The sequence below is a fragment of the Culex quinquefasciatus genome, chromosome 1 (assembly GCF_015732765.1).
Source record: "Culex quinquefasciatus strain JHB chromosome 1, VPISU_Cqui_1.0_pri_paternal, whole genome shotgun sequence".
Taxonomy (NCBI): domain Eukaryota; kingdom Metazoa; phylum Arthropoda; class Insecta; order Diptera; family Culicidae; genus Culex; species Culex quinquefasciatus.
The window spans coordinates 3,767,314-3,783,908 of record NC_051861.1 but is presented as its reverse complement, the minus strand read 5'-3'; the positions used below and the strand labels follow the sequence as shown (position 1 = coordinate 3,783,908).

The window sequence follows — 16,595 nt, the reverse complement described above, 5'->3', positions numbered from 1 at the left end:
CAAAGCGTTGATTGAGATGATTGATTTGGTTGCCAGCTTTTGGGGCGATTCTGTTGGTTTATAACTGAAAACGCTTCCAAATTTTGTTAAAAAACTAATTTTGAATTTTTTTTTACGTAGACATCTCAAAATTTGACAATGCCGAATCTACTCAACTTTGAGTAGTGATCACTTAATGTCAATCTCACCAAATTTCTCAAATATTCTCTAATTCAGATCCAATCGAATTAAGCGTGCACATTAGCGTGCACAATGTAAACAAAGAGCTGTCACTTCGGTAAAAGCGTAAATTAAAAAAATGTTTTTTTTTAAAGAAAACATTTTAAATTTGTCAAAACTATGTCTACTCAATTTTGAGTAATGATCACTAAATGTTTTTTTCCAAAGTAAAAAAAACTTAAATTCCAACTCAAAAGAGTTAACTTGCATTAGCGTACACAATGTAAACAAAGAGCTGTCACTTTCGGAAAACTACTCTCCCTATAAAAAATATACGTTCAACTAACTCGACATCGACCAGTTTTCACCGAATGTCGGGTTGAACCATGCTTCAAACATATTAAATTGTTGTCAATTTTAAATTGAGTTTTTAAGCCTCTGAGCAAATGCAGACGAGACGAAAAAGCCAAGGGAAACGATAATCCTCAATTTTGCTTAACATTGCAATCGATTTAAAAGTTTGAGTCGAGCAAAAAAGAGGGAAAAATCCTCAACTTTTCCGTTTCGCAGTAGTTTATATTAGTTTCTCTTTCGTAGGACTGATAATGACCATCACTTTTTGTGATGCGAGAAGGATGATGAAGATGTTTCTGTGTTTGTAGAGATTGAACAATGTGTAACAATAACACACAGCGCTGCATCTTGTTTCAACAACTTGAGTTACAACTGATAAGCTGTTTGGGTGCATTTCGAACGAAAGTGAATCAGAAATGAGGAGGAGGGAAAAAAATGGAAACAAAATAAGGCTAAAGTTGCGTAAATTTTCCACGGTTTAGGTTTCAGTCTGGTGGTGGCAAAGTATTTCTTTGGAAATCCGATATCAGAACAAGAATGTGGTTTCACTTTTCAGGTTCTCTCTCTCTCAGAATTAACTTGATACTGGACATTGACTAAGTTGGTCAATTACCAGTTTGCATTGACATGGGTGTTGATTTTTCACACGGAGATTGGGTTATTTGTCGTTGAGAAGGGTGGTGCAATTTAAATTTGATCTATTGCAAAGTTTTGTCTAGTATTTCCTAATGTTTTATTTTGTTTAAATAAAAAAATAAAAAGAAATCTAAACTGGCAACACCGACATCTTATTAACCATACATCTAGCAGCATTGAAAATGTCAAAGCAGGCGCATGACTTTTTTCATTCTTTTTTGATTAGTAATTTCTTCCGTTCTGTTGATTTTGCGGAATATTTCAGTATGTCTTTTTTGTCTTTAAATTTGAAATATTATTGCTATTAATTCTAATATTTTTTATTTCTATGCGTGTTCATGTAAAACGATTGCAAAAAACGCCTTTCATCCAACTTGACGAGTCCAAAATTACGCCATAAAAAGCCAATGTCACGCAAGATTTTTCCACAGACAAATAAACCTTTCGCTCCTTTTTTTTAGCTTCGTTTCGTTGATCATCTTTTGCCGGGTACCTAGGGGCTGGACAACTTGGTCGATAGACTAATAATAGTTCGTTAACATATTAATATTTCGTCAATACTTTAACGTGACCTTACCTGGTTTTGTAATTCCTTGAACCACTGTCAAATAGTAATGTCAAACCGAACATAAACACAAAACATTTTGACAGTGAGGAGGCTCATGGAATTTCCGGAGGGACATTTATAAGTGGCAGGAATTGGACATTCCTTCAGAGCGGACAGTCCGGACAATGGTCCGTCGACCAAGATTGGTCAGGTCACGTTACTTCTGAAATCGCTAAAGAAGAAAATACAGTGGAGCGGTTTCCTGATTCCGCTACGTTCCCTTACGTTGAAGGAATGCCCTGAAACATCTGGTTCAACTAAACAAGTCTCCGTGGCAATAGTAAAAGCACCATGTTCCGGTGGCTATATCCTGTCCCGTTTCTTCCTCCAGCATTTAAGAATCAAAAATGAAACCGCGATAAAAAGTAGAATATGGAGAAGGCTTCTCCTTTCCTAAGGAACCTGGCTGAATTCTTTGAATAGGCCGGATATCATAACCTAACACTCAAAGCGCTAAGCAAAAACTCTTTGGCACTAGTAACTTTCCGGATTAATGTAACATCCTCTAAGTGGCGGAAGTGCATCTTTCCCTTAGATACCACAGTGTAGTATGTCTCATCTCGGTCCCAAAGCTACGTGGACCGTGGAACATGTTTCAAATCCGATCACAAAATGTGGCCAACTGAAACCAGGCAGCGGAAAGGGAGGAAACAATCGACAACGAGACATGTTGCCTCATTTTTCCACCAGGCAAGTGGAAAATATTTGGACATCATCATGGTCATGTCCGATAGCCGAACGGTTCGCTTATCCTGTCCAATTTATTATTGAAGGGAAAAAACGGAAAATCACAGATGATACCGTTGATATTGCCTCCTCCTCCTCGAACCAATTCTTCTGCTTTCACCTACTTTCATGGCATCTCCTACTGTCCTACCCGGTCGAAACGCCAAATGCTCCACTTTCTGTGACCGAATTTGGCCAATTTGGGACAGAACATGGCCCTTTTCTGTTAAAAAATGTTAAACAGTTTGTTTTTGTATGGTTTATTCCTGTTTATTTTATTCGCCAAAATTATTTCTGTTTCCTTCTGTCAAATGTCAAATCAAGGTGTGCCAACGTAGGTCATCACGATTTTCGTTAATCTATTGACCAGTATATCAATAACAACGTCAATATATTGACGAACGTTAATTATTTTAACTCTGTACACCCCCTAGCCGGGTACTTTCCTCCGCTTCTCTGTGAACACTTTTTGCGTGATATTTTTCACAAACCATGTTGAAACAGTAGAACGAGGTGGGATTTTCCCGCGAAGGCGCTCCAAGCACGTGCCGGCCGCGGGAATTAGCTGCGAAAAATTATCGATTATTAACACATTTCGCGATGTGAACTTTTTTTAATCACGCTAGAGTGAAATGTTGGCGGGCTAACCAATCAATTTGATAGGAATGAAATGAAATTTATTGATTAAGCTTTGAACAGATTTTTTTTTGAGCAAATGTCAGATTTGAGCGAATTTCACCCAAATCTGACATTTGTCAAACATACTCACTTCTGAGTAGGTTCGGTTTTGACGAAAACTGCGTTATTTTGAAAGACGCCAAATAAAGGTCGTTTCACACCTCTCCGTTTCAGAACCTAACAAATTAAAGGTCGATCCACACCCGTCCGTACCGGCTTCCGTTTTGACACGACATAACTTAATCTTTTCCCCCATTTCTTCCCGCAATTCCAGAGAGAATGAGCTTGGCGCCAAACTCATCGTCCAGATGGACGGCAAGAAGACGCGGCTGCTCAAACCGAAGGTCGCCGGGCTGCTGAACGGCGTGGCCAACCTCCCGGGAACCGGCAGCGGGCTTGAGCCGTGGAACGACTTCACCTTTGACCACTCGTACTGGTCGGTGGACGAATCGGACGGGCACTTTACGCCGCAGGAGCGCGTCTTCGAGGATCTCGGCACGGAGATTGTGGATTGCGCGTTTCAAGGTATGAAGTGGTGGCCGCCAGGTGGCGTAATTCGGATTGAGAAAACAGAGATTCACTAGATACAGAGAGGGGCAGAGAGATAATGACGGGTCGGTTTCGTCGGCGATGACCCAGAAAGTTGTTGCAAAATTGGTTGATGAGACTGAAAGCTCAGCTGTTTGAGTAGGTTAGGCGGTCGAAATCATCGCTGATCCTGAGAGGTTAGAGTTTATTTTTGAAATAATATTTTTTCCTAAGAATATAAAATTTGAAGATTTTTATGATCGTGTTGGGAATCAGTCATCAAAACCATCTCATACTGATTAAAAATGTATGGATTTCAACCTTTGAAACACAGTCTTGGTCGTTCCGTAATGCCAGCTCTCACAGCAATGTCCGGTAACCGATCGATGCGGATCACCGACCACACCGGCAGCTGCTGAAGTAGTTTTAGTTTTGATGAAGCGATGTTCAAACGTTCAATTAGAATCGAACAAAGAGTCTTCTTGCGCTTCTTAAATGGTCGGCAGAATTGGAATGCTTGGTCATGATTCAGCGGTTTCCAGCCGTGGAAGGGCCTTGGAAATTTGAAAATTAAACATTTAACGGTAAATCATGATCAGAGTGTCGGAAGTGTTCATTGAACGAATGAAAAAAGATCGTTTTATATACTAGCATGAACATAAAAACAATGAAAATGCATTTATCTAATTGCCAAATCTACCCAAATTTGCATCATCTACCCTCCGAAACAAAATTAAGACCCTTCATTACTCAAAATTCGTCTTTGTCTAAAAAATTGTCCATTGCAAAACCCCCCAAAAAATAAAAACCTTGATGGTCTGACAGTGACCACACCGCAACAAAAACAACAACAAAAGCGGTTGATTGACCTTCAAAACCTTCAATTTACCAACAACCATTTCCATCTTATTCTTTTTGGCGTTTTGTGGTTTTTATACCTTTCGCGTATTCCTCGATCTTTTCGCTCGTTTTTCGGTTGGGCTTTATTAACGGTTATGATTAATGAAGGGGCGCCGTTTTCTTGATGGTTTTGTTTGTGAATGTCATTTCGGTCATTAAATTAACTTCTAATTGCTTTTTTTTTTGAGTAATCGTCTGAAATGGTGTAAAAAAATATTGAGATATTTTCTAAAATTAAGATTACATTTGTTTGTTTTGCAAATTTGAACAATATTGTCTAAGATCTAGGTGAAACTAAGAAAAACACATTTTCACAGAATTTAGTTTAGATCTATGAGTTGAAAGCTCACTGGGCTGACCAAAACATGACGAAAGAACATGAAACTTTTATAAATTTCATTAATTTTGTAAATTTTGTATATTTCATAAATTTTGTTAATTTCATAAATTTCGTAAATTTTGTAAATTTTATAAATTTAATAAATTTAATAAGTTTAATAAATTTCATCAATTTTATATGCTTCATAAATTTCATAAATTTGATATATTTCATAAATTTAATAAATTTCATAAATTTTGCAAATTACGCAAATTTTATCAATTTAATAAATTTCATAAATTTTGCAAATTACGCAAATTCCATCAATTTCATAAATTTTATCAATTTCATCAATTTCATAAATTTCATCAATTTCATCAACTTTATCAATTTCATAAATTTCATCAATTTCATCAGTATCATCAATTTTATAAATTTCATCAATTTCATCCATTTCATCAATTTCATCAATTTCAAAATATCATAAATTTCATCATTTCATCAGTTTCATGAATTTCATAATTTTCATAAATTTCATAAATTTCATAAATTTCATTAATTTCATAAATTTCATAAATTTCATAAATTTCATAAATTTTATAAATTTCATAAATTGCATAAATTTCATCATTTTATAAAATTTATAAATTTTATAAATTTTATAGACAGTTGCTTTGGAGAATTTGAACGGTGTGCGTCGCGGTCAACACGCCGGATTTTCGTTGCCGTTTCCGTCTTTGTTTCCCCCCCGATTGTGTGTGTATTTCGACCCGGGTGATTTCGCGATGTTGACAGTTGCTTTGGAGAATTTGAACGGTGTGCGTCGCGGTCAACACGCCGGATTTTCGTTGCCGTTTCCGTCTTTGTTTCCCCCCCGATTGTGTGTTTATTTCGACCCGGGTGATTTCGCGATGTTGACAGTTGGAGAATTTGAACGGTGTGCGTCGCGGTCAACACGCCCGATTTTCGTTGCCGTTTCCGTCTTTGTTTCCCCCCCCGATTGTGTGTTTATTTCGACCCGGGTGATTTCGCGATGTTGACAGTTGCTTCATCAATTTTATCAATTTTATCAATTTTATCAATTTTATCAATTTTATCAATTTTATCAATTTTATCAATTTCATAAATTTCATAAATTTCATAAATTTCATAAATTTCATAAATTTCATAAATTTCATAAATTTCATAAATTTCATAAATTTCATAAATTTCATAAATTTCATAAATTTCATAAATTTCATAAATTTCATAAATTTCATAAATTTCATAAATTTCATAAATTTCATAAATTTCATAAATTTCATAAATTTCATAAATTTCATAAATTTCATAAATTTCATAAATTTCATAAATTTTATAAATTGCATAAATTTCATCATTTTATAAATTTTATAAATTTTATAAATTTTATAAATTTTATAAATTTTATAAATTTTATAAATTTTATAAATTTTATAAATTTTATAAATTTTATAAATTTTATAAATTTTATAAATTTTATAAATTTTATAAATTTTATAAATTTTATAAATTTTATAAATTTTATAAATTTTATAAATTTTATAAATTTTATAAATTTTATAAATTTTATAAATTTTATAAATTGCATAAATTTCATCATTTTATAAATTTTATAAATTTTATAAATTTTATAAATTTTATAAATTTTATAAATTTTATAAATTTTATAAATTTTATAAATTTTATAAATTATATAAATTTTATAAATTTTATAAATTTTATAAATTTTATAAATTTTATAAATTTTATAAATTTTATAAATTTTATAAATTTTATAAATTTCATAAATTTTATAAATTTTATAAATTTTATAAATTTTATAAATTTTATAAATTTTATAAATTTTATAAATTTTATAAATTTCATAAATTTCATGAATTTCATAAATTTCATAAATTTCATAAATTTCATAAATTTCATAAATTTCATAAATTTCATAAATTTCATAAATTTCAACATTTCATCGATTTCATCAATTTCATCAATTCCATCAATTTCATCAATTTCATCAATTCCATCAATTTCATCAATTTCATCAATTTCATCAATTTCATCAATTTCATCAATTTCATCAATTTCATCAATTTCATCAATTTCATAAATTTCATCAATTTCATCAATTTCATCAATTTCATAAATTTCATCAATTTTATAAATTTCATAAATTTCATCAATTTCATCAATTTCATCAATTGCATCAATTTCATGAATTTCATGAATTTCATAAATTTCATAAATTTCATAAATTTCATAAATTTCATAAATTTCATAAATTTCATAAATTTCATAAATTTCATAAATTTCATAAATTTCATAAATTTCATAAATTTCATAAATTTCATAAATTTCATAAATTTCATAAATTTCATAAATTTCATAAATTTCATAAATTTCATAAATTTCATAAATTTCATAAATTTCATAAATTTCATAAATTTCATAAATTTCATAAATTTCATAAATTTCATAAATTTCATAAATTTCATAAATTTCATAAATTTCATAAATTTCATAAATTTCATAAATTTCATAAATTTCATAAATTTCATAAATTTCATAAATTTCATAAATTTCAGAAATTTCATAAATTTCATAAATTTCATAAATTTTATAAATTTCATAAATTGCATAAATTTCATCATTTTATAAATTTTATAAATTTTATAAATTTTATAAATTTTATAAATTTTATAAATTTTATAAATTTTATAAATTTTATAAATTTTATAAATTTTATAAATTTTATAAATTTTATAAATTTTATAAATTTTATAAATTTTATAAATTTTATAAATTTTATAAATTTTATAAATTTTATAAATTTTATAAATTTTATAAATTTCATAAATTTTATAAATTTTATAAATTTTATAAATTTTATAAATTTTATAAATTTTATAAATTTTATAAATTTTATAAATTTTATAAATTCTATAAATTTTATAAATTTTATATATTTTATAAATTTTATAAATTTTATAAATTTTATAAATTTTATAAATTTTATAAATTTTATAAATTTTATAAATTCTGTAAATTTTATAAATTTTTTAAATTTTATAAATTTCATAAATTTTATAAATTTTATAAATTTTATAAATTTTATAAATTTTATAAATTTCATAAATTTTATAAATTTTATAAATTTTATAAATTTTATAAATTTTATAAATTTTATAAATTTTATAAATTTTATAAATTTTATAAATTTTATAAATTTTATAAATTTTATAAATTTTATAAATTTTATAAATTTTATAAATTTTATAAATTTTATAAATTTTATAAATTTTATAAATTTTATAAATTTTATAAATTTTATAAAATTTATAAAATTTATAAAATTTATAAAATTTATAAAATTTATAAATTTTATAAATTTTATAAATTTTATAAATTTTATAAATTTTATAAATTTTATAAATTTTATAAATTTTATAAATTTTATAAATTTTATAAATTTCATAAGTTTTATAAATTTTATAAATTTCATAGGCGCGGATTTCGCGGATTTCTGCTGAATGTTTTTGTGAGAGAAGAAGAATACAACGCAATTAAATTGCTCCCATGCAGCAAAAGCCTCTTAAACTCAATCATCTGTACTCTCATTTTACCGTGTTTAAAGAACTACAAATAATCCAATTGCCCTCTTTCCAGGCTACAACGCGTGCGTGTTCGCGTACGGCCAAACCGGCAGTGGCAAGACGTTCACCATGATGGGCACGGCCGAAGCCCAGGGTCTGATTCCGCGCATCTGCCGGTCGCTGTTTGGCCGCATGAAGCTCGGCCAGGAGGAGGGCGTCGGCTACAAGACGCAGTGTTCGTACCTGGAGATCTACAACGAGCGGGTGAAGGATCTGCTCGGCCCAAGCAGCGCCGGTCATGGGTTGAGGGTTCGCGAACATCGGACGCTTGGGCCGTACGTGGAGAATCTATCCCAACATCCGGTGTCGGACTACGGGGAGATTCAGAACTGCATGGTTCAGGGAAATAATCAGCGAACGACGGCCAGTACCAACATGAACGACACGAGCAGTCGAAGTCACGCGATCTTCACGATCACGTTCGTGCAGGCTCGGTATTTGGACGACATGCCGAGCGAAACGGTGTCGAAGATTCACCTGGTTGATCTGGCGGGTAGTGAGCGGGCTAATGCAACTGGGGCGACCGGGCAGCGGTTGAAGGAGGGAGCACATATCAACAAATCTCTGGTAACGCTGGGGAGTGTGATATCGGCTTTGGCGGAGCAGACCAATCCGACTCACAACAAACGGATTCTGTATATTCCGTACCGAGATTCGATCCTCACCTGGTTGTTGAAGGACAGTCTTGGCGGGAACAGTAAAACGATCATGATCGCGGCGATCTCCCCGGCGGATGTCAATTACAGTGAAACGCTGAGTACGCTTAGGTACGCCAACCGGGCTAAGAACATCATCAACAAACCGACGATCAACGAGGATCCGAACGTCAAGCTGATCCGCGAGCTTCGGGAAGAGATTTTCAAGCTTAAGGGAATGCTTTCGAGTGACGACTCTTCCTTGTTGGAGCCCTCGCTCAAAGTGCTGGAAGATCTGCACAAGAAGGAAGCTCAGGAGAAGGTCCTGACGGAGGAATGGACCGAGAAGTGGCGCGAGGCGCAGTCCATTCTGAGGGAGCAGAAGTCGCTTGGGTTGAGGAAGTCCGGGGTTGGGGTTGTGTTGGACTCGGAGATTCCACATCTGATTGGCATTCACGACGATATTAGCACCGGGGTGACGCTGTACAGCTTGAAGGAGGGTGAGACTACGATCGGAACCGCGGACGCCTCACACCCTCGGGACATTGTCCTCAATGGGATCGGCATCCATCCGGAGCACTGCCGAATCGTGCTGGACAATGGGAATGCCACAATCTACCCACAACCTTCGGCCACGTGTCTCCTAAATGCGTCCATCATCGAAGCCCCAACGGCCATCAGTCAGGGAGACATCCTTCTACTCGGCAGGACCAACATGTTCCGATACAACAACCCGGCTGAGGCAGCCAAGATGCGACAGGACAACGCCAGTGGAGGTCAGCGATCCTCCCGGTTAGACTTGTCCCGGTTGTCGTTGATCGCCGCGTCCCGGGAGAACCTCTGCGGAAGCTTCATGAGCGATGACGACCAGAGTGGACTCGTTTCACCCGCGAACCCACTGCGCTTCCGGCAGTACACGCCCAGTCGGGAAGACACGGAACTGCAGGACGAGCACCGGAAGATCCTGCAGACGATCGAGAACGCGCTCAAGCAGCTGAACCTGGAGCGATCGCGCATGCACGAGCAGTTCAAGAGCAAGATCAAGCTCTGCCGGGAGGAGTTGGACCGGCTGGAGGCCACCAAGCGGGACAAGCTGATGATCCTGGACTGCCGGATAGACGAGCTGATGGCGCGGCGCGAGATGATACTCTGGGAGAAGAGTAACGAAAAGACGCAGGTAATTGGATTGCAGTTGTTACGTTCTACACGTTATCGCTACCGAGCTATTGATTTGGTTACCTTCGTGCTAGGTTATCTCACTTTTCTGTTACTTCATTTCATTTCGTATTTTTTTTCCACTTTGGTTTCTTTCGTTTCATTTACACAACCCTGTGCCCGATGCTCCCGTAGGTGGACATTTTAGTTAGACAGCTGTCGGCCCTGCGAACGCAGCTCGACACCAAGAAGCGCGATTTCTTCGAGTACGTCGCCAAAGAGCTACAGGAGCTGCAGGACTGCGGCAAGCTGGACGAGGTAGTTGCGGCTTGATTTAGTTTGTTTGCTTTTTTGTATTTTGATTTAGTCAAACTTGTATTTTGATTTAGTCAAACTTGTATATTGATTTAGTCAAACTTGATTTTTTGCAAAGCTAGAGAACTTCAATTCCGAATAAAAAACTAACTCTCGAATCTCAAAAACAGGCAAGCATCGAGCTGATCCAGAACGCACCGCAAAGCGAGGACTACTCGGAGATTCTGCTGACGATTTCGCGCTCGCTGGACAACTACTCCGCCCAGTACATCCGGGAGTACATCCGGAAGAATGTGAGTAGAAGTGGTTTAATAATCTAATCATTCAATTCAATGTCGGTTGACTTTAAATTTAATTGTGGCCGGCAGTGAAATTACGGGAAAGTATCTTTTGAATCAGACTTGAATTATGCTGACACCGCTTTTCTCAGTCCCGGATATTAAGTGGTGTGATATGCAATATTTTGAAAATTTTGTTAGTTATTTACATCAAAAAGATTTCATGCTGTAAAAATTCGTTGAAAGCTTCACGTCCTTTGATTCGCATAATGTAAAATTTAAGCATTTTTTTGTATTTTTATAAAAATGGTTTTTTATACAAAATTTTGAATACCATTTCTAGAGTTTTTTTTTTTTTGAATAGGTTCTATAAACATATGAAACACAATAGCTTATAGGACCTTAAAAAAAACTCTAGATTTCAACTTTGAAACTAGAGCAATTCTCAAGGGTTTTTTTTAGTCAGATCGACTTTTCTTTCCTTTTTTTAAATGTGTATGAAACTTTGTTCAAATGAGATATTTCGCATCTTTGTTCCTCCACAAACATTTGGGGAATTTTTGTTTTTTTTTTCGAAAATGGCCGAATAATGTTGTTTAAATTGACCGAGTTGTCAGTTTGACAGAATTCCCAGGTTGACAGAATTTACATTTTGACAGAATTGATAGATTGGTATTGGTACAACCTCTGCCGGTCATCGGACATTGAACATAACAACCCATGTAGATTGTTCGACTGACAGTTTATGAAAAAATCGAACTGGCGCAAAGTTCTGCGTTTGCGTCGGACGGACAATCTTGTTCTTAGATTTAGAGTTCTACGGAATTGGGTACTAAAGCCCTATGTCAATTTGTATGTACAACGGTAAAAAACACGATCAAAAACCATTTCTGATCACTTTTTTCATTTTAACGCGAATTTTGTTTTTTGACAAGACAACATTTTTTCGATGGATCAACTATGATCCCCTTGGAACGAGCTGTCAAGTAGGAACTTATGTGTCAAGAAGGACCGCGAGGTTAATTATTCAAAATTGATTTAAAAATCCATTTTAAACTCTTTGTGGTCGTACAAAGGGTCATTGTACTCAGAAAAATAAGCTTTATCGCTGTAAACAATAATATCAGCAATCTAAGCTTCATTCTAGGACCCAATTGACATATTGGCAGAATTGACAGATTGTCAGAATTGTTAAATCAACAGAATTGACATATTGGAAGAATTGACAGTTGTCAGAATTGACAGGTTGTTAGAATTGACAGGTTGTTTGAATTTGCGGGTGGACAGAATTAACATGTTGACAGAATCGAAATATTGATATAATTGGCTACCCAAACTGCTCCTAGGTATTTTACTATGACGTTTGCATTCGGGAAACTCTGAAGTATATTTTTTTATGCCGAAATGTTGAAAAAATATTATTAATGATTACTTTTCGCTCTACATTGAAAACAAATTTAATATTTTTAAAATTATTTAATTTTAACAGCGCGAAGAGATCGACAAGTTCGAGCGGGAGCTGCGCGAGAAGGAGTCCCTGCTCGAGACCAGCAACGCCAAGATGGCCGAACTGGACGTGAAGATCGCCGAGCTGGAGCAGCTGAACCAGGAGCTGCTGGTGCAGCGCTCCCAGGTCGAGATGGAGCAGATCCAGCGGAAGAAGCAGTCGTGAGTACCTTATAGTATTGAAAAGTAGAACAAATAATCATTTCGAATTCTTTCGCAGTATGACCCTAAACCTATCCCGAACGACGGACTCGGAAGGTCAGCGCACCGATTCCGGCGGTGACACGGATCACTCGCTGCAAGATGGCGCCACGTCGCTAGCTCCACGAACGCTGGAGACCTGCGACACGTTTCACACGGCCAATTCGGACTGTTCGTTTGTGTCGGCGCTGAACACTCCGGCGTTGCAGAGTCTGATTCCGACGCCAAGTTCGACGGATGGGACGGAATCGCACGAGTCGGACTACGAAGAGGCAAGTCATGGTCAGGGTGGGATGAGCGATAGCGGGGTCAGCTTTGAGACTAATAAAGTTGGCGAGGGTGGTAAGCTGAACGGGAAGTTGCTGTTCCAGTCGGACGATCATTGTCTGCTGTTGACGGCGTCGACGCCGAACTCAAAGTACGCGAAAAAGACGCTGATCGTGAATGGGAGTAATATTGAGATCAGTGCTGGAGGGAGGGTTGGAGGATCCAGTGACGAGTCGGATGAGAATTCGAACCATGGGAAGGGCCAGAGTGGAGGGGGGCAACTTTTGAGACTGAGCGCAAGCAACCAGAGCAACAAGGGAAGTGTCCGGACGGAGATCTTCGACATCCGGCACGGCATTCACCCGTTGAGGGCGAGTGACGAGGAGGACGATGACGAGGACGGTTCGTCGGTGGACAACAGCTCGATAACCTCTTCCACCGCCAACTTGATTTTGTGCGAGATGAACCTGCTGCGGGAGAGCATCGCCACAAAGAAGGCAGAGATCATGAAGATCCTGGAGACGAACGGAGACAAGACGAACCTGGATGGGAAGATCAACGAGCTCCAGGAGCTGCAGAAGCGCATCGTTCAGCTGGAGATCAAGATCCAGGACGTTGAGAAGAGTTGTCTGTCGGATGGCGAAGGTGCGATCGACTCGATACGAGACCTTCCTGGTAGTTTCACCGACAGCGATGACAGCCGAGTGAACTCGTGCATCTATCCGGACTACCTTCGGCGCCAACAGGCGAGTCTTTACGCGCCAAGCGTGACGCGTTCGCTTCCGTCCATCGAGGGTTCCTACCGTGAGTATTTTCGATCAACTTTGTCCATTCAGCGACCTTGACGATTGATTCTGTTTTAGGCTCCGAGTACCTGATCAACATCCCGACGTACATCATCCGGGGCGCGGGCAAGCAGACGCACTACGAGTACGAGGTCAAAATCAACCTGCCCGACGAGCGGTGGACGCTGCTCCGGCGGTACAGCCGCTTCCGGGAGTTGCACCTCAAGATGAAGCAGGTGTACGGGGATAAGGTAGGTGGTGTTTACAGATTGACAGATTGACAGATTGACAGATTGACAGATTGACAGATTGACAGATTGACAGATTGACAGATTGACAGATTGACAGATTGACAGATTGACAGATTGACAGATTGACAGATTGACAGATTGACCAAATTCTTCCACGACCACCACAAGCTACTAGATTCCTACGTCCGTGATTGGGAAACGCACCTTCTTTCAGATCACATCCATCCCGTTCCCGCGCCGTGAGATTTTCGCGTCCAACACGGAATCCGTTGCGAAGAACCGGCGCAGCGGCCTGGAAAAGTACCTCCGCCGGCTGCTGATCGTGTGCAGCAAGATTCCGCACAGCCCGATCTACGAGGGCGAAGGTCGTCCCGGTCTAACAAAGGGCTCGCTGATCGAGCTGCACGCGACCTTCTTCAAGAAGGGACTGTTCGAGACGGGCAAACACGGCACAGGTTAGAGGCCGTGGCTAGGGTAAGTGTGGTTTTGCTTTTGTTTTGGATTTCGTTAGATTTTGGGTTTTTTGTTTTGAGTTTGAATGTGTGTGTGACAACGAGACGCTGCAAATTTTAACGTTCCAATGCGAGAAGCAGCCGAGAAAGTGTTTGAAAGTCTGATATTTTTGTTTGGTTTTAAATGGAGACAATGTAACTAGTAGCTTGTAGGAAGATTATTTTCGGTTAGCATTTTATTTATTGAAACAGAAACAGAAGGCAGTAAACACCGACAATAAATACCGGATAGGAAACGTGTTACTTTGATGCCAGTCTCTTCTTCGACCACAGCGGTTGACAGAGGCTGGAAGGCGCGAGCGTAGTAGGCTGATCTTTATTTTTCCACGTGTTGTTGTTATCTTAAAATTGTCGTGTACAACCGGGCTTGATCCAGTTTTGACAGCTGTACCAAAACTGCGATTCCAAGGCCTGCTCTGAGCCAATTATGAAACGTTAGCTTTTCCCAATTAATCCACTTTGTGTGTAGCTTAAACGTACATCTATTAAAAACATGCATTGCATATATATCATTCATTGCCTTATACTGTGGATAATTTTCATTGACTTGTGATGATTTGAGAGACCTTAAAAAAGAGTAGGTAACATGTATTCACTTACACGTATTTAGCGAAACATCAACATTATACAAACAACTGTGATTTTTCATCCCCCTCCTTGTGAGTAGCGACCGGTTCCGACCTAGGTTCGATTGTTAGGTTAGAAAATTATAGTTATTCGTACTATTAGGCGTAATTCCCCTTCCTCCCTTAGGACCCGTTCCCCGTTATTGTTTCGGAAAGTTGAGCGACCACACAAGCAAAACATGTTCAAAAAAACAAAACAATGAAATCAGAGCTTTCCCAAAAAAGGTTAGGTTAGTCCCGATACGACTAGGTTTACATGTAATTAAGTACCTTCTAAGTGTTGACAACAGAAAAACAACAACGTAAACAAACCCCCATTAGCTGTCATGTTTCTGTAGTAGGACAGAACAATAGCAGTAAAAATCAAAACATAGCAATTTGATGTTTACCCACAAAACGGTAGATTCTGTGTGAAGGCGAACACTAGCTAGCAATGATCTGATCGAATGTGACTGGAGGCAGTCAAGATGTTTCGTAAACATTAAAAAAACAAACATTACAGCAGTGAAACGCGATTTATCACTAGCTAAAACAGTCCGAATTGTCCTTTTGCGATGTAACGTGTAACAATAACCTAAAAGAGAGTAGTTCTTTAATGAGCGTGTACAGCGAGTGACAGTTGGATGCGCGTAATTTGTTTTCATTCTTTCGACTCCTCAGCAAACGTCAAATCATACAAAATTGCAGCCAAATCGATTCCGGAAATTAAAAAGTTCAGAATATTGAAATTTTTCTAAAATTTTAGAATTCTTGAACTTAGGCTGGTACAAATATTTTTAAAAGTTTTTGTCACCCCCCCCTTCAAAATTGGCCCAAAAAATCAGTGGGCAACCAGCTGAAATCAAATTAAAATACATTCTCCTGCGTTTAAAATCATTTTTAGCATGTTTGGGTTTATTAAAAAATCTTAAGGTTTTTTGAAAATTTTCGATGCAAAATCTTTTTTTTCGATACAATTTTTGTTTTTGTCAGATCTTAGATTTTTTGAAAACTAATGATTGCAAAACAACTGATCTTGTGTAAAATGCATTTTAAAACACTTTTTTCATTTAAATGTGAAGACTATGCATCGGCCTTATTGACCTCAAACTTGGGCTTTCTTTCTTTTCCTAAAACAAAAAGGTGCAGTGGAAATGCTACAGGCATAACCATCATGACGAAGAACTTCGGACACAAAAGTTAATGATTTTTTTTATAGTTTTATTATTTGCGTTTCTTGGCCACAAAATCAATCACAAAACGGTTATTTCTTAAGATCTATTTATTTCTGCTCTTAGATCTTATGGTATTTCTGCTCTAAGATCTTATGGTATTTTGACGTTGGATAACGTCTAAAGTTTTGAAACGCTTCACAGCTAATCGTAATGTCAAGATTTTCGTGCCAGTTGATTTGAAATCATTTCATCAATTAAACTTTTGGCATTGAACAATTTTTTAGAAATATTTTGAAATAATTGAAAGCCATTATCAGGACTCCAATTAATTACAAAGA

The 16,595-nt window shown here is 36.6% G+C and overlaps 1 protein-coding gene across 2 annotated transcripts in view; it reads left to right on the top strand.

Moving 5' to 3' along the window:
* The window catches only part of LOC6032671 (kinesin-like protein Klp98A), a 38,496-nt gene extending 22,883 nt beyond the window's left edge, over positions 1-15,613 (top strand). Inside the window, exons 2-9 of one of the 2 annotated variants that reach the window (XM_038254846.1) lie at positions 3,435-3,685; positions 8,586-10,384; positions 10,558-10,680; positions 10,848-10,970; positions 12,445-12,623; positions 12,682-13,733; positions 13,793-13,965; positions 14,180-15,613. In XM_038254846.1, coding sequence (XP_038110774.1) covers positions 3,435-3,685; positions 8,586-10,384; positions 10,558-10,680; positions 10,848-10,970; positions 12,445-12,623; positions 12,682-13,733; positions 13,793-13,965; positions 14,180-14,425 — 3,946 coding nt within the window. In that variant the 3' untranslated portion in view covers positions 14,426-15,613. The remainder of the gene's footprint in view (positions 1-3,434; positions 3,686-8,585; positions 10,385-10,557; positions 10,681-10,847; positions 10,971-12,444; positions 12,624-12,681; positions 13,734-13,792; positions 13,966-14,179) is intronic. The other variant, XM_038254852.1, reaches the window with a different exon arrangement.
* The last annotated feature ends 982 nt before the right edge of the window (positions 15,614-16,595 follow it).